At 45.7% G+C, this 21,670-nt stretch overlaps 1 protein-coding gene across 1 annotated transcript in view; it reads right to left on the bottom strand.

The window, feature by feature from the left end:
• LOC126263256 (ESX-1 secretion-associated protein EspI-like) overlaps window positions 1-17,245 on the bottom strand; it is a 63,225-nt gene extending 45,980 nt beyond the window's left edge. Inside the window, exons 1-3 of the mRNA XM_049960341.1 lie at window positions 16,885-17,245; window positions 6,537-6,955; window positions 28-327 (exon numbers count right to left, since the gene is read on the bottom strand). Of these exons, the coding sequence (XP_049816298.1) occupies window positions 28-327; window positions 6,537-6,955; window positions 16,885-17,245 (1,080 nt within the window). The remainder of the gene's footprint in view (window positions 1-27; window positions 328-6,536; window positions 6,956-16,884) is intronic.
• Between the last annotated feature and the right edge of the window lie 4,425 nt (window positions 17,246-21,670).

Genomic DNA, 21,670 nt, shown 5'->3' with positions numbered 1-21,670 from the left:
CAGCTGCAGGCGTTGCGAAAAGCTCACCGCGGGGTCGCCGGCCGTCGCCTTGTCTGCAGGGGGCGGCGGCCTGAGAACGGAGGCGGGCGGCGCCGTCTTGCGGAGCCCGCAGCCGCGCACCATGGCCGGCTCCTCCGCCTCCGCCTCCGCCTCCGCCTCCACCGACACGCTCAGGATGTCCTCGCGCTGGCTGCCGCCGGAGTAGAGCGACACCTCGATCCTGCCGCCGTGCCTCCTGCCGGCGGCCGCAGGCTCCTCCTCCTCGGGCTCGCTAGCGGAGCTCTCCATGGACGGTGCGACGCCGCACCACTCTTCCGCGTCCTCCACCTGCAGATTTCGCTTCATTTCATTTACTGCGTATATAAAGACCTGCTGCCCAGTATTTTAAAAGTAGTTCGTACATTTTACACTACTGTCCATTAAAATTGCTACACCAAGAAGAAATGCAGATGATAAATGGGTATTCATTGGACAAATATATTATACTAGAACTGACATGTGATTACATTTCCACGCAATTTGGGTGCATAGATCCTGAGAAATCAGTACCCAGAACAACCACCTCTGGCCGTAATAACGGCCTTGATACTCCTGGGCATTGAGTCAAACAGAGTTTGGATGGCGTGTACAGGTACAGCTGCCCATGCAGCTTCAACACGATACCACAGTTCATCAAGAGTAGTAACTGGCGTATTGTGACGAACCAGTTGCTCTGCCACCATTGACCAGACGTTTTCAATTGGTGAGAGATCTGGAGAATGTTCTGGCCAGGGCAGCGGTCGAACATTTTCTGTATCTAGAAAGGCCCGTACAGGACCTGCGACATGCGGTCGTGCATTATCCTGCTGAAATGTAGGGTTTCGCAGGGATCGAATGAAGGGTAGAGCCACGGGTCGTAACACATCTGAAATGTAACGTCCACTGTTCAAAGTACCGTCAATGCGAACAAGAGGTGACCGAGACGTGTAACCAATGGCAACCCATACCATCACGCCGGGTGATACGCCAGTGTGGCGATGACGAATACACCCTTCCATTGTGCGTTCACTGCGATGTCGCCAAACACGGATGCGACCATCATGATGCTGTAAACAGGACCTGTATTCGTCCGAACCGGGTGATACGCCAGTGTGGCGATGACGAATACACCCTTCCAATGTGCGTTCACCGCGATGTCGCCAAACACGGATGCGACCATCATGATGCTGTAAACAGGACCTGTATTCGTCCGAAAAAATGACGTTTTGCTATTCGTGCACCCAGGTTCGTCGTCGAGTACACCATCGCAGGCGCTGCTGTCTTTGATGCGGCGTCGAGGGTAACCGCAGCCACGGTCTCCGAGTTGATAGTCCATCCTGCTGGAAATGTTGTCGAACTGTTCGTGCAGATGGTTCTTGTCTTGCAAACGTCCCCATCTGTTGCACCTGTTGACTCAGGGATCGAGACGTAGCTGCACGATCCGTTACAGCCATGCGGATAAGTTGCCTGTCATCTCGACTGCTAGTGATACGAGGCCGTTGGTATCCAGCACGGCGTTCCGTATTACCCTCCTGAACCCACCGATTCCATATTCTGCTAACAGTCATTGGATCTCGACGAACGCGAGCAGCAATGTCGCGATACGATAAACCGCAATCGCGATAGGTTACAATCCGACCTTTATCAAAGTCGGAAACGTGATGATACGCATTTCTCCTCCTTACACGAGGCATCACAACAACGTTTCACCAGGCAACGCCGGTCAACTGCTGTTTGTGTATGAGAAATCGGTTGGAAACTTTCCTCATGTCATCACGTTGTAGGTCTCGCCACCGGCGCCAACCTTGTGTGAATGCTCTGAAAAGCTGCATTTGCATATCACAGCATCTTCTTCCTGTCGGTTAAATTTCGCGTCTGTAGTACGTCATCTTCGTGGTGTAGCAATTTTAATGGCCAATAGTGTATAACTGTACATTTGATGATACGTTGTTCCACATTATTAGCAAAAACGTTTTGAGCTATACAATCAAGACTAATTACAATGAATTACAAAAAGAATTAAATCAATGAAGGAGACATAGGGGTATAATAATAAATATTTGTAATTTAGAGTAAAATTGTGAAAAGGCAGGAAAGTGACGATCTACAGGTTTTCATTCAATGTTAAAACGAAATTTATCATTCAGATTATGGTTCATGTTGTAGCTATTCCTGGTGGGAGGGCCTTGGCAGAGACATTAAGCCTGTTTTGTCATATTACTAAATGAAATACATCTTGATTAATGCTCTATGTATTTGTTGCTACTGTCTAAGGACTAGTAGTACTTATTACTGTTTTTACGTGCTTATGTAGGGCGTACCCACTGCTCTATTTGTGTGTCTATATTTAGATGTAGTTCTACATTTTGTACATGTGCTGTTCTGCTGTTTGTTTGTGTATGTGATGCTGCTTTCCTTAACGCCGTAGGCGGGAGGGGTGCTTCAGAGCTTGAAGTTCGAAACTCGCCTCCCCATATGGCATATTCTTTAGATGTAATCATCGTCTCATTGTTTATGTTAGTCATTATCCTTTATATTATCTAGTGATCACATTTAAAGTGCAGGTCCGCGTGGTAAATGGGGTGATTGCTACGCACAGGAGTCCAGGTTCGATTCCCGGCGGGGCTGATGATTTTCTCTACTTGAGGACTGGATGTTGTGTTATTCTCACTTTCTTTACGTCAAAATTGAGATTACTATCGAGATGGCTGCATCTACATGGCCCAAAAGCCAACAAATTTAAAAAAAAAAACTAAGTGCAGTTTAGATGTGTGAACCAGTCAACTGACATATCTGCTTTTCTTCTAATCATCTATTTTAGGTGTTACACTCCTTATCTTATGGATCTATCTGTGTCTGATGTTGTAGATCTGTATCGTTTTCTGCCGGCCGGTGTGGCCGAGCGGTTCTAGGCGCTTCATTCTGGAACCGCGGGACCGGTACGGTCGCAGGTTCGAATCCTGCTTCGGGCATGGATGTGTGTGATATCCTTAGGTTAGTTAGGTTTAAGTAGTAGTAAGTTCTAGGAGACTGATGACCTCAGATGTTAAGTCCCATAGTTCAAAAGTTCAAATGTGTGTGAAATCTTATGGGACTTTACTGCTAAGGTCATCAGTCCCTAAGCTTACACACTGCTTAACCTAAATTATGCTAAGGACAAATACACACACCCATGTCCGAGGGAGGACTCGAACCTCCGCCGGGATAGTCCCATAGTGCTCAGAGCCATTTGAACCATTTTTTGTTTCGTTTTCTGTATCTGCTTCTACATTGGTGTTTGTGTCTGTGCCTGAGTTTTGTCCTCCCAACGCACTCCGTCTTCAGGCCATGAGTGGCCTACCGGGACCATCCGACCGCCGTGTCATCCTTAGTGGAGGATGCGGATAGGAGGGGCGTGGGGTTAGCACACCGCTCTCCCGGTCGTTATGATGGTATTCTTGACCGAAGCCGCTACTATTCGCTCGAGTAGCTCCTCAACTGGCATCACGAGGCTGAGTGCACCCCGAAAAATGGCAACAGCGCATGGCGGCCTGGATGGTCACTCATCCAAGTGCCGACCACGCCCGACAGCGCTTAACTTCGGTGATCTCACGGGAACCGGTGTATCCACTGCGGCAAGGTCGTTGCATTGTCCTCCCAACGACCTTGTTGTGTTTGTCGTGTGCCTGTTCGAGATCTCCTGTATGGATTTTCTTTTCTGTAGATGTCGTGCGGTCGTGTTGAGGCCTTGTCAGCGATATTACCAAGAACACACCATTTGCCTGGGTCTCATAACATTTATTTGATGTCATCATATTCTGTTACAGGTCTTACGTATGTGACGGTGTTGCAGTGTAATGTTGTGTCTTCAGGGGACCCACATGGCTCACATGTGTATGTAGCATTCTGGCTGTGGCTCACATGATTCAGATGACCTGTGTACAGGCCGTGGCTGGTCACGCAATGAAGTGCGCCACATTTCTGATCTGCGTGCTTCAGCTTCAGTCGTTCCTGTACATTGAGGAAGAAGGGGAAAATGTGACGGCCTCTGCCAGTCGCCTCCCATTAACACTGCCACGTGTCAAGGCATCAGCAGTTTAGTTGATACATGTCTACAACGTTATTCCCATTAATTTCACAAATATTGTTATCTCTGCCCCTCTTTAGCCAGTCTGGCACTCCTGTGTGGCGGATAGTGATATCAATGCAGCAAGTCCCTGAAACCACACAAAAGACTTCTACTGATGATATCAATACAGTAAGTCCCCAGAACCACAGACTTCTACTGATGTGGTGCCAAAAGCATCCAACATTCTGAGTAGTATGCTCACTTCATATTGTGACGGTACAAACCCCATTACTAGATGAATAGGTCTAGTTTGCCAGGATTGCTTTGTGGAGACCGAGCGCGCTACATGGTGCGCGATTCGCGGAAGCGAGTGGCGCGCCCGCGCGAGATTTGCAATGGTCTCCAGCGGCCACGTGGCTCGCAGCTTGGGGCATTGTTTGGTTTTTCGCGCATTACGCGAAAACTATGTAACTTACGACGAAGAGCGATGCGGCAGTGGATTATGGTCAGCAATATGCACCTTATAAAAGATCGCTCTTTATTTCAAGTCACAAGACGCAAAAGTTACAGTAGCCTCAAAATCAATTAATATCACGGTCTCGGCGGAGGTTCGAGTCCTCCCTCGGGCATGGGTGTGTGTGTTTGTCCTTAGGATAATTTGGGTTAAGTAGTGTGTAAGCTTAGGGGCTGATGACCTTAGCAGTTAAGTCCCATAAGATTTCACACCCCTTCGATTAATATCACGAATACTGACAGATTCGCGCGACCGCTACGGTCGCAGGTTCGAATCCTGCCTCGGGCATGGATGTGTGTGTTGTCCTTAGGTTAGTTAGGTTTAAGTAGTTCTAAGTTCTAGGGGACTTATGACCTCAGCAGTTGAGTCCCATAGTGCTCAGAGCCATTTTGAACTGACAGATTAATAAAAATAGTAAATACCAACTTACAGGGATGAGCGAGCACTCATTAAAAACTTTTCGTCATAGTGGATCGAGTGCCATAGTCATATGTTAAGATTCATAAATAATTAAGCCCGTAAAGAGCAATAAACAAAGTTTGAGGGAAAATTGTTTATAAAATTCAATAGAAAATTCAGGTCGTAAAGAACGGCACTATATGATATTTTGGGTGGCATCACACGTATTTCAAACTAGTCAAGTTACATTATACACTTAGCTTGCAATAGTTTTCATTGTTTGCAAATTGTTATTAACATTTATCACCCATAATTAACTAATTATTATAGATATGAAGATTTTGAGCAGCGCAATGTGTATATCGCTATAGATTACGTCTAAAAACGGTGCTATATGCAGTTTTATGTTAAAATTTTGCAGCACAGATGTCAACAAACAAATTTGCGCTAAGTGGCGAAATTTTGCAAAATCTAAAAATTGATTTACGAGCGATAGAATAATCCTAGAAATTAATGTAACATAGTAGATAAGGGGTGCTTTTTAGCGCGGTTCCGATGGTGTACTTATTTCTGTCGACGGGTGTATGTATCTAAATTTGTAACCTTAACTGGTGAGATTCGTACTTGCATAACCAGGGAGGTTGACATCCGGGCCTATATAAGCGAGCGGGCCATCTTGGCCAGGGTGAGTCGTTGGTCAGTCGTTTTGGAGGGTGGCTGGCGAGCGAGCCCCACTTGAGGGTGGCCCATGTGGCCGTTTGAGAATTCTTTTCGCACCGATTTATTTCGACAAAGAGTATTGTTTAATAGTGTTTAATAGTGCAAGTGTGCAAGCATATATTTGGTGAACTGGAAGTGCTACATTATTTGTGTGAGTACGATTTACGAGGTATACATCGTCGTAAGTGAACATGTGGCGATCTGTGATTTCGCGCCAAAACTGCTAGAACAAAGAGGACAGTGGGACTTGTGGTTCTGTTCGAAACTTGTGGTTCTGTTCGAAATGAGTAATTTTCGTTTATAGCATCCTACATTACTGCTATTGGGGGCTCGGAGTCAAATTATTATTAAAGTAAAACTGTAAAGCGTCTCACCAGTGCTAATTTCATTATGTGAAAGAAAATGACAACGCCAATAAATAGTGGTTGAACTGTGTCGCGAAAAACTAATTTTGCTATAATAATCGCCTGATTTTTGTTCCCTAGCATAAACTGTACTCGTGTCTGAGTGAATAATTAATTCAAAAACTATAAGAAATGCACGGGTGTGGAAATGTACTAATGCACAAGTGTGGAAATCATCGCCTGAGAGTTACGCGAGAGCCAAAAATTTGCAATAACATTTTTTAACCAACATTTGTATATGCACATTCGTGAGAACACTGCAACAGCATTTCTTTATTATTTCCCGCCCCGTCGGAACATGGTGAGCCCATGCACTTGCTGGAAAGCATACTATAGCTTCAAAGAGAGCTGTGTGATACACTTGTAGCGTCCTCAGAGATAGTCTGTGTCGTGTGGTGTGTAGACTCGCAAGCTTGTGCGTTAATTCGTTCACCTGTAGAATGGGAGGGGCCGGCCCGACGCCGCAGCTGTGGCCGCCCTCGCCGGGCGCGCTCTCCTCCAGGCTGGCGCTGCGCGCGGGCGCCGCCGCGGTCCGCCCGCCCGCGGGGGGCTCCCCTGCCGGCTGCGGGGGCGGCTCGCGAGGCAGGCCGGAGGGCGGCAGCAGCGGCTCCGTGTGGTGGCGCGGCCTGCGCGGGCAGGCGGGCCGCGGCCGCGCGATGCTCAGGCACGGCGCTCGCGGGCCCCCGCCCCCGCCCCCGCCGCCGCCCCCGCCACCGCCCGCAGCCGCCTCCTGGCCCGCGGCAGGCCGCTGGATGAGCAGCACGCGGTTCGGCGGCCTGCCGCACGCCTCCCTGGTCTCGACTCGCTGCTCCGCCAACAGCACCACGCCGGCCGCAGCGCCCGACGAATTCCCTGCGAGGACAAAAAGCATCGCAGCTACTCTACCTGGCGGTGCATTTTAGGCTACAACTTCCCTTACCGTGTAATTTTTTTGGAAATATACGGTAAAATACGATATTGCAGTGCCTGTTGCATTCCGAATTACAATCCACTGTTCCTTTGGACATGCATGAATGTCCGATGTAACATTACATCGTAATTCGGAATAACACAGGCACTACAATATCGTATTTATATTACGTGATCAAAAGTATCCAGACACCCCCAAAACATACGTTTTTCATACTAGGTGCATTGTGCTGCCACCTACTGCCAGGTGGTGATAGTGAAGTGGAAACGTGAAGGGCACGTACAGCACAACAGCGTACAGGCTGACATCGTCTGTTGACTGACAGAGACTATCGACAGTTGAAGAGGGTCGTAAGGTGTCATAGGCAGACATTTATCGAGACCATCACACAGGAATTCTATACGGCATCAGGATACACTGCAGGTACAATGACAGTTAGGTGGGAAAACTTGGATTTCATCGTCGAGCGGCTCCTCGTAAGTCACACATCACGCCGGTAAATGTGAAACGACGCCTCGCTTGGTGTAAGGAGTGTAAACATTGGACGATTGAACAGTGGAAAACGTTGTTTGGGACAAATCACGGTACACAATGTGGCGATCCGATGGCAGGGTTTGGGTATGGCGAATGCCCAGTGAACGTCATGTGCCAACATGTGTAGTGCCAACAGTAAAATTCGGAGGCCGTGGTGTTATGGAGTGGTCGTGTTTTTCGTGGAGGGTGCTTGAACCCCTTGTTGTTTAGCATGGCACTATCACAGCACAGGCCTACATTGATGTTTTAAGCACCTTCTTGCTTCCCACTGTTGAAGAGCACTTCGGGAATGGCGATTGCATCTTTCAACATGATCGAGCAACTGTTCATAACGCACAGCCTGTGGCGGAGTGGTTGCACGACAATAACATCCCTGTACTGGACAGGCCTGAATGGAGTCCTGACCTGACTCTTATAGGACACCTTTGGGATCTTTCGGAACGCCGAACTCGTACCAGGCGTCACCGACCGACATCGATACCTCTCCTCAGTCAGCACTCCGTGACGAATGGGCTGCTATTCCCCAAGAAACATTCAAGCACCTGATTGAACGTATGCCTGCGGGAGTGAAAGCTGTCTTCGAGGCTAAGGATGGGCCAACACCATATTGAATTCCAGCATTACCGATGGAGGGTACCACGAACTTGTAGGTCATTTTCAACCAGGCCTCCGGACACTTTTGATCAGATAGTGTGTCTGCCGACACCAGGTAAGCGACTTTCACTTAAAATGTCTGCCCTGTACAGGAATATCCATAACTGATATACAAGCACATGTTGCTGACACATGGGTGACGACATATGGAAGTCTGGGTCTGGCCGGGAGTCATGCTCGGATAGCCTAATGGTAAGGCGACCGCTCGCGAAAAGTGGGAAATCCGAGTTCGTGTCCGAGTTTGGCACAAATTCTCATCGTCGACATGCGATTATACAGCTGATGGTTGTCCCTCTTCGAAATTGCGAATACATTTCATAGACACAGTAAAATATTTTCTGAAATAATTTGTCTAAAAGTAAGAAATAAAGTAGGTTGGAGTGTCAGAAATCATGTACGGACAATGAAGCGTGTCAGAAGTTTCTGTAATCTATTTTATTGCTTTTTTTATACAAATCATTTCACTAAATATTTCATTGTTTTTTCAGTTTTTTCTAATTTTGAAGTTTTGTTCAGAAAGCATGAATTGTGATATATTTAAATATCGATCGGTATTCTATTATTATTAAGAGTATACAGATAAAGAGAAAGCAGAAAAGTCTTATTTTATGCTGTTAATTGATAGTTACTTAATTTTTCCAACATGAAAGAATTTCGCAATTTCTACACCAATGTAACTGTTTATTCGCAAAATAGTCAGGCCCGGAGAGAACTTTTTCACATTCCATATACATAGCTAGCAGCTATATTAAATAACTAGCTGGTGTACCCCTCATTGCTCAGGAAGTTGATATGAGATTGTGTGGTAGTTGGAATAAAGGCATGCACTTTAAAACATAAGAGGTAAAAAAATTATTGAAAGTATATTAAACTATTTACAATACTTGTTAAAGTACAAGAAATAAAAAATTTTATTCAAGGCATATTCTAACTATTTACAATACTTGTTTATAAAGAACATTTTTCATTTTGTTATACGTGGTGTATATGCACAAATTTTTCGAATTTCGTACTCGAGAGCAAGCTACGTATAGTTGGCCGCGAGAGAAGCAGAAGTCTTTGAGGTTGATGCCGCAATATATTTTAAAGCTTGTCCTTGCGCTTTTTTAATTGCAAAACTGTAGGCTAATTTGACTGGAAATTGCAGTCTTTTAAATTTGAATGCAGTTAGCACCTTCAGTAGTCTGAGCCTTTTATTCAGCTGGCAGTATTTGCGCACGCTGTATTGCAGTAGTTTCTGTAACGAAGATTTTTGTGAGGTAAGTGATTCATGAAAGGTATAGGTTATTGTTAGTCAGGGCCATTCTTTTATACCGATTATTGAAAGTCAGATTGCGCCGCGGTAAAAAAACAAATATTGTGTGTCAGTTTAGTGATGATCAGAATAAGTAAAGAGAGAAGTGTCTGAGTACGTTCAGTTTTGCTCAGCTGTTTGAAAATCAAATAACGTAAGAGGTTTATCAGCACAGTAATTCATTAATTTTTCAAAGGGGGTGTTTCATAAGGTCTGGTTGTTTATTGCTAAACATTTATCTTCTAGGTGAATGAGTTTTTCGTTGAAGATGTCGTAGTTCATTTCGATTGTCAGTTCAGGATGAACTTGTCGGATTTAGTGCAGTATGTCATGACTCATGCTCTCTTTGAAGGAGTCCCATAGCTGTTTTGGATTCGATGGGTTACATGTTGTTAGAATTAAGGCGAGTAAGTCTCTCTTTTGTTCAGCTGGGGCTGCGAGTGAGGCTTCGTGTAGGGTTAATTTGCAGTGGTTTTCGTTTTTCAGTAGTCCTAGGCGGTGGCACGCTTCCCTGTACATGTACCAACATCCGGAGACAGAAACTTTCGCCATTGTTCGGATGTACGGTGTATATTCGGCGTAGTGCGCCAGTTTTCATGATGAAAGATTTTTCTTGTTGTGCTCCACTTATAATAGGTAGGTACGTCGACATAAAGTAATGTTTTTACGAATGTTTGGCACAGTTGCTAAAAAGCTGTTTATGCTGTGATCTGAGGTGGTTCGCTTGCAGTTTTTCTGGCGGTGTCTTTTGTGAAGTAAACTCCCTATCCATCCTCCAAATGTACTGCTAGATATTGTGGAGTTAGCTCGCGTTCGTGTATGGGAAAGCCGAAAATCCGCCACGCTGCTCCGTTAATATAGCTTCCCAGTTGGTACATGAGGATCTCGTTGTTTCTGTTTTGTTATACGCTGTCTACTGTTATTCGAAATACTGCCGTGTCATTGGCTTTATTCACATACTTACCGACAAATTTGATGGATTTCACTGAATTTCAGTATTCTACGTTTATATGTTTCAAAATGGCTCTGAGCACTATGGGACTCAACTGCTGTGGTCATTAGTCCCCTAGAACTTAGAACTACTTAAACCTAACTAACCTAAGGACATCACACACAGCCATGCCCGAGGCAGGATTCGAACCTGCGACCGTAGCAGTCGCACGGTTCCGGACTGCGCGCCTAGAACCGCGAGACCACCGCGGCCGGCACGTTTATATGTGCTTGGAACATTTTGGAAAGTAGTGTGTTATGTTTGTTGTTGTTGTGGTCTTCAGTCCTGAGACTGGTTTGATGCAACTCTCCAAGCTACTCTATCCTGTGCAAGCTTCTTCATCTCCCAGTACCTACTGCAGCCTACATCCTTCTGAATCTGCTTAGTGTATTCATCTCTTGGTCTTCCTCTACAATTTTTACCCTCCACGCTGGCCTCCAATACTAAATTGGTGATCCCTCGATGTCTCAGAACATGTCCTACCAACCGATCCCTTCTTCTAGTCAAGTTGTGCCACAAGCTCCTCTACTCCCAGATTCTATTGAATACCTCCTCATTAGTTATGTGATCTACCCATCTAATCTTCAGCATTCTTCTGTAGCACCACATTTCGAAAGCTTCTATTCTCTTCTTGTCCAAACTATTTATTGTCCATGTTTCACTTCCATACATGGCTACACTCCATACAAATACTTTCAGTGACGACTTCCTGAGATTTAAATCTATACTCGATGTTAACAAAATTTTTCTTCTTCAGAAACGCTTTCCTTGCCATTGCCAGTCTACATTTTATATCCTCTCTACTTCGACCATCATCAGTTATTTTGCTCCCCAAATAGCAAAACTCATTTACTACTTTATGTGCCTCATTTCCTAATCTAATTCCCTCAGCATCTCCTGATTTAATTCGACTACATTCCATTATCCGCGTTTTGCTTTTGTTGATGTTCATCTTATACTCTCCTTTCAAGACACTGTCCATTCCGTTCAACTGCTCTTCCAAGTCCTTTGCTGTCTCTGACAGAATTACAATATCATCGGCGAACCTCAAAGTTTTTATTTCTTCTCCGTGAATTTTAATACCTACTCCGAACTTTTCTTAATTTGATTATTAATTTGGGTTATGAAAGTGACCACAAACATAGGCAACAAAAGTGCCATGAGTAAAGCCAATAATTTCATATATAAAAGTTAAAGTTGTAGCTCAAAATTTGAAGATCATTGAGAAGATAATACTCTTCTTTATTTTAAGATAATAACGTTTAGCATCACTTGGACATATATTTATGACTAAAGCAAGTGACGACTTACAACACTGTACACTTGCTTTTATGATATACATTATCTTTAATTACAGTTTTCTTAATTACCCCAAGAGTTTCAACGAATTACATCTTGTTCTGTAACGGTAGACCTAAAGCTGGGCAATTTGATACCGCATTTATCCATTTACAGCTCTTCACTTGGCTACGAAAATTCGGACAGTAATCCATTCTGTAATGTCTAGGATCTCTTGCTTTCCCTCCACTCAAACATTTGACAAAGATACGAGATCCTCATTAAGCCGTGGCTGGCTCATGCTATGCGCTTCGTTGCGATTCTGTGTTTAGTCTCCCGAGGTTATCACCATAATGCTGTTATCCTCTCCTTCCACTGATGGCAGCAGCGATGTGTATCGATATTCTCACCGTGGACTATATTTGACCTGGCGCTTATAGTTTCCGGCTGGGCGGTGTGCGACCAGTCGGTCGGTTGGCGTGGAGCAGTGAGGAATTCTCCGCGGGATGTAGTTTGGCCGGGGCCGCTGGCAGTCTCTACGCAGTGTCGGAGTATGTGGCGCTGTTCCCATTGCTACGAGGTCCGTGGTTCACTGACACTGGACACGAAAGTTGAGTTTTGATTTAACCTACCAGCAAGTCAAGACTGTTCACATTGTGTCGTTTGGCGTTCGTTGTCGGCTGTTGGAATATTCCCGCGACCAACAACATGGTTTTCAAGTTGGAAAATTCTAGCCACCCTCCAGTGGAGTTTCACTGTATTTGGTTATTTGAATTGAAGTGCACCAGCGGAATCTTCTGCCTTGTGGCCGTTAACGTTCCAGCTACCTGCCCTGGCCGTTGACGTACATTTCAAGCAGTGTTGTTTCCTCATCGTCTTGTTTCTGTCCAGCGCGGTGTGTAGTTTGACAGCTCCATGTATGACTGGTTGTGGACGCCAATATCTTCTAGCGTTGTTCCGTTGAACTCCCTGTTGTGCCTTGGTCGGGTGAAGTGGAAGTTATCTTGTCAGTGGGTCCGTTGACTGTCAGTCGGTTAGGTTGTCATCGGATCGTGAATGGTTGGCCCAACTGCCTGTCTCACCTAAGCGAGCGTTAGTGTTTGAATTCCAGGCTGACCCTCGAACATTTGAGCACCCTTGGGTGCACTGCCTTTTTTTATTTGTTCTTTTTGTTTGTACTTGTACGACTTCTAGGCGATTTTTTAAAAATTAAGGTTGTTTTACCCTTAAGGCGTAAGACTCTTTGGGCCTTCAGCCTAATTTAAAGAACTGTTTCGCGTAAGAGCTTTGGCATTTTAAAGGTTTTAATGTTGTTGAATTTTAAGTGTTGGCTCTTCAGCCGATTTTGAGTTTGAGTTGTTTTGCTCTTGAGTCAAATTAAAGAACTGTTTCACTTAAGGCCTTTGGTATTTAAAAAAATTAATGTTATGGAGTTTTTAAGTGTTAGGCTTTCAGCCGATTTGAATTTAACTTGTTTGCTCTATAAGTGTCTGATTCTTTGGGCCTTCAGCCTAACTAAGGAACTGTTTTAAGATAAGTCTTTGACTTTTAAATTTCTGTTTTGGTTGAGTTTTGTCTAATTAAGAACTGTTTTAGGTAAGGCCTTTGTTTTTTTAATTAATGTTATTTAGCCTTAAGTGTTGGGCTTTCAGCCGATTTTGAATGCAAATTGTTTGTTCTGAAAATCTCAGATACTTTGGGCCTTCAGCCTAAATAAAGAACTCTAGTAAGATAAGGCTTGCCTTTTAAGTTCCTGAGTATGCTTGCGTTTTAAGTTATTGGCCTTCAGCCGTTTTTAAATTAAGTGGCTTTCAGCCGCTAACTAAGTCCCAAAGATTAAAGCTATGTGTAAAAAAAATTGTTTTAAGGCTCTTGTAATGTTTGATCAGATAATAAAGTTGTATATTATAGTGTAACTGACAGCCCCTTATTTTGGCCCCTTTCCACAATTTAAACTACCAGTCCTGTTCTGCAGGTTAAGCTGGGGCATGTCACTCATCCCGTCGGTTTCGTGGAAGAGGCGGATCAAACGCGAAAGACATTCTACTGAAGGTTGTGACTGATAGGGCCCGTATGTTATAGTGAACTGCGAATGTTCCACGTACACAGAAGTAACATCGAGTATGTGATGTTTAAATCTTTCCCGGCGTACTGATTGTTCCATAAAAACACGGGAGAAGTGCCGGATATCAGTAACGTCCTGCCACGACATTTCGGCGCAGAGTCTTCTGGCCATCTTCAGGTGAGTACCACTGTAGTAGTACTGGCGAGTACGCGCTGAGCTCTGCTATTTCAAGCCATACTGTGGTGACATTCCGCATGCGCTGCTCAGCGTGCGCGTTCATAACAACTCCGTGCGCTGCGCCTCGCGCCCTCCACGGTGAAAGCTTGGCGTAACGATATCAGGTCGATTTTCATCTTTATCCAGATAACTACGTCGACTACGAAGTTTCTCTATAACAGGATTGCAAGCAGGATTCTCGATTGATGAGAGTCTCGTTGTCAGACAATCTTATTTCCACAGATTAATTGATAATCGAGCTCCAGAAGTTTGATGTATGGGCCAAAATTTTTGTGGTTTTGTAATTCATGGAATGGTCTGTGGAAATAACAATGTTCGGCGATTGCGATTGGAACAACATCGAGTATGTCCCAAGAAAGCGCAATAGAATTCCTAATGTTTTCAATATCCAGGGCGATAGGAAACTCTGAAAAGCTTATAAGGGTGTTGGAGAGTAGACTGTGCTGACAAATAATTGTTTAAAAAAATTGTATACGTTGCGCCGCTACCGACTTAAGGGGCTCCAGAAAGGCTCAAAATCATGAAAAGTTCAATTTTTACTTTTTTGCGTTTTCTGAATCTGCAGACTATTACCTTTTAATAGATATATAATTTATTCAATTCCGAAGACTACAACTATTTTTAAATTTTTTTTGAAATGTGTTCTACATGGGCGTGACCCACTGTGGCGCTGTTAAACTACTGTCAAATGGTGTTATTATTGACGTCCGTGTTCATCAGGTACATTTTAGTGATGTGAGATAAAGTATGTGTTGTGGCTAACCTGTGATGGTTCAATATATATCGCTGGTGTGATTGTCGATTGTTTCATGTTTATTTACTCTGTCGTTATCTCGAAAATATTCGTAATTAATTCTGTTTCTTGAGTCTCTGTTTTGTTGAAGTATAATAATGAGTAAAAGTAAAGTTATTAGAAATCCTCTGAAGGCTTTTAAGAAAAGGAGAAATGTTGGAAAGCCAAAGGTATTTAGAAATATGGGAATGAAGATAGGTTCTAACATGGTACGAGCGATGCTTGCTTTAGACAAGGAACGCCTTCGGGCTGCAGACAGGGCTGTAAAGAGTCTAGAAATACAAGCAAGAGTAAACAGGAGGAGGAACAAAAGGAAGCTGGAGGAGGAGTTTGCAGAGGATGAAGATAATCCATCCTATGGACCTGGAATGCACTAAAAAGTTAATCCAATCTTTGTCGCTCGATTCCCAAAACTTTTATTTTCTCATACTAATTACATGTTTTCTAAGGATCTTCCAAACATATTTGTTTCTAACTTTCAGTAAATGTTACACAGTACCTTCTGCATAATTTAACACAGCCTTTTTCCAAAAAACTGTATATTTTTGAATATATAAATAAAAAATTTGCAAAAAAATGTGAATTTTCATTACAATTGAAAAAAAATCATCTTTAATAACTGAACTAAAATTTTGTAAAATCCTTGTGTTAAGTTGTAGCCCATATTCCAATAAATAATCTGTAAAAAGTTCAACTTCCTACCTCAAATACTTTGTGAGGAAAGATGTAATTTATAAGCGTTATTTTAACATTGCAAGTATAGGGCGTTCCGGAGCCCCTTAAGTAGCAGTAAAGTCAGGCAATCGAGCAGTTGCGCGCGGGTTGAAGCGGGTTGGCAGAGACAATATCGTCAAATGTTTACTTCGTTGGGTTTCCTAAAACGGAACAACGGAGGGATACGAAAGTTGGGCGTGGGACGTTGCTACGGAGCGAACGTGAGCCAAAGGCTGAGCAGTCTCGTGCGCTGTTATCTGCGCTATGGGCACAACTGACACTGTATCTGTTGTATCTGGCGGGCCGCTCGAATTTGAGTGCGCAACGGCCTGATTGCCTAATTTCAATGCTAATCAACTTTTAACATAGGATTAAACCTCTGTAAGTAGGCTGTTTAGGTTTTTTTTTTTATTGGTAACGCCACGTAGCGCTCTGTATGAAAATCACTGGCTGTGCTGTGTGCAGTCTGTGGCTGGTTTGCATTGTTGTTTGCTATTGTAGTGTTGGGCAGCTGGATGTTAACAGCGCGTAGCGTTGCGCAGTTGGAGGTGAGCCGCCAGCAGTGGTGGATGTGGGGAGTGAGATGGCGGAGTTTTGAGAGCGGATGATCTGGACGGAGACAGTAAATTTGTAAGACTGGATGTCATGAACTGATGTATATATTATGACTTTTCTAAACTATTAAGGTAAATACATTGTTTTTCTTTATCAAAATCTTTCGTTTGCTAACTATGCCTATCAGTAGTTAGTGACTTCTGTAGTTAGAATCTTTTATTTAGCTGGCAGTAGTGGAGCTCGCTGTATTGCAGTAGTTTGAGTAACGAAGATTTTGTGAGGTAAGTGATTCATGAAAGGTATAGGTTATTGTTAGTAAGGGCCATTCTTTTGTAGGGATTTTTGAGTCGGACTGCGTTGCGCTAAAAATATTGTGTCAGTTCAGTGTTGATCAGAATAAGTAAAGAGAGTAATGTCTGAGTACGTTCAGTTTTGCTCAGCTGTTTGAAAAGCAAATAATGTAAGAAGTTTACCAACACAGTAATTCAATAATTTTTCTAAGGGGATGTTACACCTCTTAATGAGTAGATTGTGATTGCATTAGAATTTTTTATAATTCGGCCAATAATTACGCGAAATACTGAAAATCGAGGTTTTTTGCTCCTCTGCCGGAACTGGTACCGGATTCCGGGTATCGGCTCCCGGGACAGGGTTCCAATAATATACATAGCATGCTTTTTTCGCCTCGAAGCTGACGTTTTCGAGCCGCACATTTAACGGTGTCCGCAGCACGGCCGGTGCGGCGCGCCGACTGACCTGTGACGTGGGCCACGGTGTGCTTGGGACGGGCGGTCTTTGCGTCCGCGATGGCGGCCTGCTCGTCCGCCGTGAGGAACATCTTGATGCCGACGGGCCGCGACCTCCTGGGCGGGCGCGCGCCCTGCAGGCAGCGGGAGGCGGCGGCGGCTGTTGCCTCTGTGGCCGCCCCCGCGCCCGCCCCCACGCCCACGGAGACGGCGGCGTCCTCGTCGCTGTCGGCGCCCTGCGCCATGGTCTGGCGGCCGCGCGAGATGCGGCACGAGCGCAGCTTGCGGTAGCCGGAGCAGGCCGCCGCCCACCGCTGCAGCCGCGCCGCCAGCCGCTCCGCCTCGCTGGGCCAACCCTCGGACAGACCCATACCTGGGGCCGGCGCCGCCCGCCCCCGCCTATATACGCCGCGCGCTCTTAATCCGTTCGTCGTCCCGCCTTGGTGCCCCCGCCGCGCCGCGAGGTGTCCGAGCCGGCGATGTCGGGCTTCCCGCGTTGCGTCAGCCCGGGCCGGCCGCGCTTGTATAACGCCCCGAGAAGCCACACAACCAGCCGCCCCCCACACTCCGCCGCCGCCTCACCTCGTTACCGCCACCTATATCGCGCTCTGGAGCTACTCCCCCCCACTTGCACCTTTATTTTCGAGTCGTCGGGCTTCACACTGGTTTGACGCGACCCGACACGAATTCTCCTCCTGCGTCAACCTCTTCATCTCACAAGGGGACCCTCCATTCTCTAAATCACGGATTCTGATGCGCTTCAAATACACTCCTGGAAATGGAAAAAAGAACACATTGACACCGGTGTGTCAGACCCACCATACTTGCTCCGGACACTGCGAGAGGGCTGTACAAGCAATGATCACACGCACGGCACAGCGGACACACCAGGACCCGCGGTGTTGGCCGTCGAATGGCGCTAGCTGCGCAGCATTTGTGCACCGCCGCCGTCAGTGTCAGCCAGTTTGCCGTGGCATACGGAGCTCCATCGCAGTCTTTAACACTGGTAGCATGCCGCGACAGCGTGGACGTGAACCGTATGTGCAGTTGACGGACTTTGAGCGAGGGCGTATAGTGGGCATGCGGGAGGCCGGGTGGACGTACCGCCGAATTGCTCAACACGTGGGGCGTGAGGTCTCCACAGTACATCGATGTTGTCGCCAGTGGTCGGCGGAAGGTGCACGTGCCCGTCGACCTGGGACCGGACCGCAGCGACGCACGGATGCACGCCAAGACCGTAGGATCCTACGCAGTGCCGTAGGGGACCGCACCGCCACTTCCCAGCAAATTAGGGACACTGTTGCTCCTGGGGTATCGGCGAGGACCATTCGCAACCGTCTCCATGAAGCTGGGCTACGGTCCCGCACACCGTTAGGCCGTCTTCCGCTCACGCCCCAACATCGTGCAGCCCGCCTCCAGTGGTGTCGCGACAGGCGTGAATGGAGGGACGAATGGAGACGTGTCGTCTTCAGCGATGAGAGTCGCTTCTGCCTTGGTGCCAATGATGGTCGTATGCGTGTTTGGCGCCGTGCAGGTGAGCGCCACAATCAGGACGGCATACGACCGAGGCACACAGGGCCAACACCCGGCATCATGGTGTAGGGAGCGATCTCCTACACTGGCCGTACACCACTGGTGATCGTCGAGGGGACACTGAATAGTGCACGGTACATCCAAACCGTCATCGAACCCATCGCTCTACCATTCCTAGACCGGCAAGGGAACTTGCTGTTCCAACAGGACAATGCACGTCCGCATGTATCCCGTGCCACCCAACGTGCTCTAGAAGGTGTAAGTCAACTACCCTGGCCAGAAAGATCTCCGGATCTGTCCCCCATTGAACATGTTTGGGACTGGATGAAGCGTCGTCTCACGCAGTCTGCACGTCCAGCACGAACGCTGGTCCAACTGAGGCGCCAGGTGGAAATGGCATGGCAAGCCGTTCCACAGGACTACATCCAGCATCTCTACGATCGTCTCCATGGGAGAATAGCAGCCTGCATTGCTGCGAAAGATGGATATACACTGTACTAGTGCCGACATTGTGCATGCTCTGTTGTCTGTGTCTATGTGCCTGTGGTTCTGTCAGTGTGATCATGTGATGTATCTGACCCCAGGAATGTGTCAATAAAGTTTCCCCTTCCTGGGACAATGAATTCACGGTGTTCTTATTTCAATTTCCAGGAGTGTATGTTGTAGAGGCACTTACCTTGAGTACCTGGCTATGCGGTTTTTTAGCGACGGGCCCTGGTTTTTGAGAAAATCAATTTTGAACTTCATTGCGCCCTATGTATACCCGTAACACACATACATCCCGGGTTTCGATGGTATCCACCCTGAGTTCCTCATACATGTCGGAGCCTACACAAAACAATGGCTGGCTATGTTCTTTACGGACATTCTCCAAGTGGGTAACATTCCTCCCTCACTTAAAAGAGCAAAGATCATCGCAGTCCTGAAACCTGGTAAACCAGGCGACAGACCAGAGAGTTACCGCCCCATTGCCCTTCTCAGTATGGTCTATAAATTACTAGAAAGACTGCTCCTCAACAGAATAGGCCAAACTATACTCAAAAAAATCCCTATCGAACAAGCAGGATTCCGTCCCTATCGCTGCTGTACGGTTCAAGTCCTATCACTGACAACATATATAGAGGCGGGGTTGCAGCATTCATAGGCCTAACAGCAGCCTATGATACAGTTTAGAAACAGGGGCTCATGTACAAACTAATCTATGCCGTCCCCTGCAAGAAGATAACCAACCTCATTGACGAAATGTTGTCAAATAGAACCTTCCAAGTAATAATGGGGAATGAGACAAGTAAACCGATGAAACTAAATATTGGACTCCCACAAGGTTCTGCCCTTGCGCCCCCTCTTTTCAGCCTTTACATCGCTGACATGTCTGCAACCAGATCGCGCAAATTTGGTTATGCTGACGACTGGGCTCTAGCAACAGCCCACAGAAATACAGAAACTGCCGAAGATATCCTTACGAGTGACCTAGGGATTCTCAGCGAGTACTTTAGAAAATGGAGGCTACAACCTAGTGCTACAAAGACGGAAGTATCTGCCTTCCATTTCAACAACAAAATGGCCAACAGAGAACTACATGTATATCTAGACGGGAAATTACTAAATTACAACAAACACCCAAAGTACCTTGGGGTTACCATAGATAGGACACTAACATTCAAAGAACACCTGACGAAAACTGCAGCGAAACTTAAAACACGCAACAACATATTGCAGAAGCTATGTGGCACCACTTGGGGCTCCACAGCATCTACCTTAAGAACATCCGCACTTGGCTTGGTGTATCCAGTGGCAGAATACTGTGCCCCAGTGTGGCTCAACAGCAAACAAACACACATGGAAGATAGCAAACTTAATGCAACAATGCGTATTATATCAGGCACAATCAGGCAAGTCCTACAGTGTGGCTGCCCGTTCTCAGTAACATAGCCCCTCCTAACCTGCGCCGAGAACACGTTCTGGTTAGAGAATTTCAAAAAATCATGACCAACCCTCAATTACAAATCCATGAAGATACGACATCCAAGGCAACTGACTCCGGTCTAGGCATCCTCCACTAAAGACCGCACAGGCTCTGCACCAAACCAACTTTAAAATAAATGACCGATGAAAAGAGGAATGGGAGAGCAGAACAGCAGGAAACTGCCACAGTATGCCATGCATCTTTAGTAAACCAAAAGGATTTGATTGCCTTCGCAAAGATGGTCAACTCGTAATCGCATCAAAACCAACTGTGGGAGATGCGCCGACTCCTTACACAGATGGGGTAAACTTCCTTCGGCCGCTTGCGACTGTAGCGCTGAGAGACAGACGGTCAAACACATCGTGCCGGAATGTCCACTAAGGGCATATGAGGGTGACCCACAGGATTCCCTAATGGCGACCCAAGAGGCAATCGACTATATATTATCTAAGCTGGAGATCTTCTTGTGATTGCTCTTCTGTCAGTGTAAACTTACAATTGGTGGTGTCCTTATATACAAACTGTTATTTATTGTTCTGTTTATACATATGTGATTTTTTTTTAAATCGTGTTGCTTCTGTAATTTTTACTGTGATGTTATGAGGCATACGCTAAATAAATAAATAACATACATCCCGTGCTAGTCAGCGTAGCGCAGCGGTCAAGGTTCACGGTTACTGTGTTGGAGGTACTGTGTTCGAATTCTGTTCCCATATGTTTTTTTATGTATGCAAGAACCGTCCGGAAAATTTGGCCCTAACTTTCGAAAACGAGTTAACAAATTAACTCGGAAATACAGAAATGTAGTCATGTCCTGCACGAAATCCGCGAAGTTCACGAAACTGGTATACGAACAATTTTTGCGTTCTATAATTCTTCCGTACGTGGAACAGACAAAATTTTTGTACATTATCGATTCGTGGGGAGGGCAAACCGATTAAACTTTATACAATCATCTATTCACTGATGAAAGGAAAGCGAGCACCTACACCCTAAAAGTGGTCCGACCAAAGTGCACTCCTTATTGCCAGCCCTGCGATGCTTATTTTTACCGACAGGTGAAAATCTTCAAGAAAATTATTCAGAATGCTCCCGACTTGATGAAAGACAATAGAGAGATCGCTTCTAGGGAAGATTCGATAAAATTACATTCGCTAATCCTACATCAATTGAGCGCACCTAATTTTGAAAGCGTGATTAGATACGCATTGTTCGCATCGAAATTAGCGGATGAAAGAGAAATATTTTTGAATGCAAAAGAATTGTGTTTCCCGGTATCACTCATGAAGAAACCGTG

The sequence above is a fragment of the Schistocerca nitens genome, chromosome 6, assembly GCF_023898315.1.
Source record: "Schistocerca nitens isolate TAMUIC-IGC-003100 chromosome 6, iqSchNite1.1, whole genome shotgun sequence".
NCBI classification, from domain to species: Eukaryota; Metazoa; Arthropoda; class Insecta; order Orthoptera; family Acrididae; genus Schistocerca; species Schistocerca nitens.
This window is presented reverse-complemented; position numbering and strand designations above follow the sequence as displayed.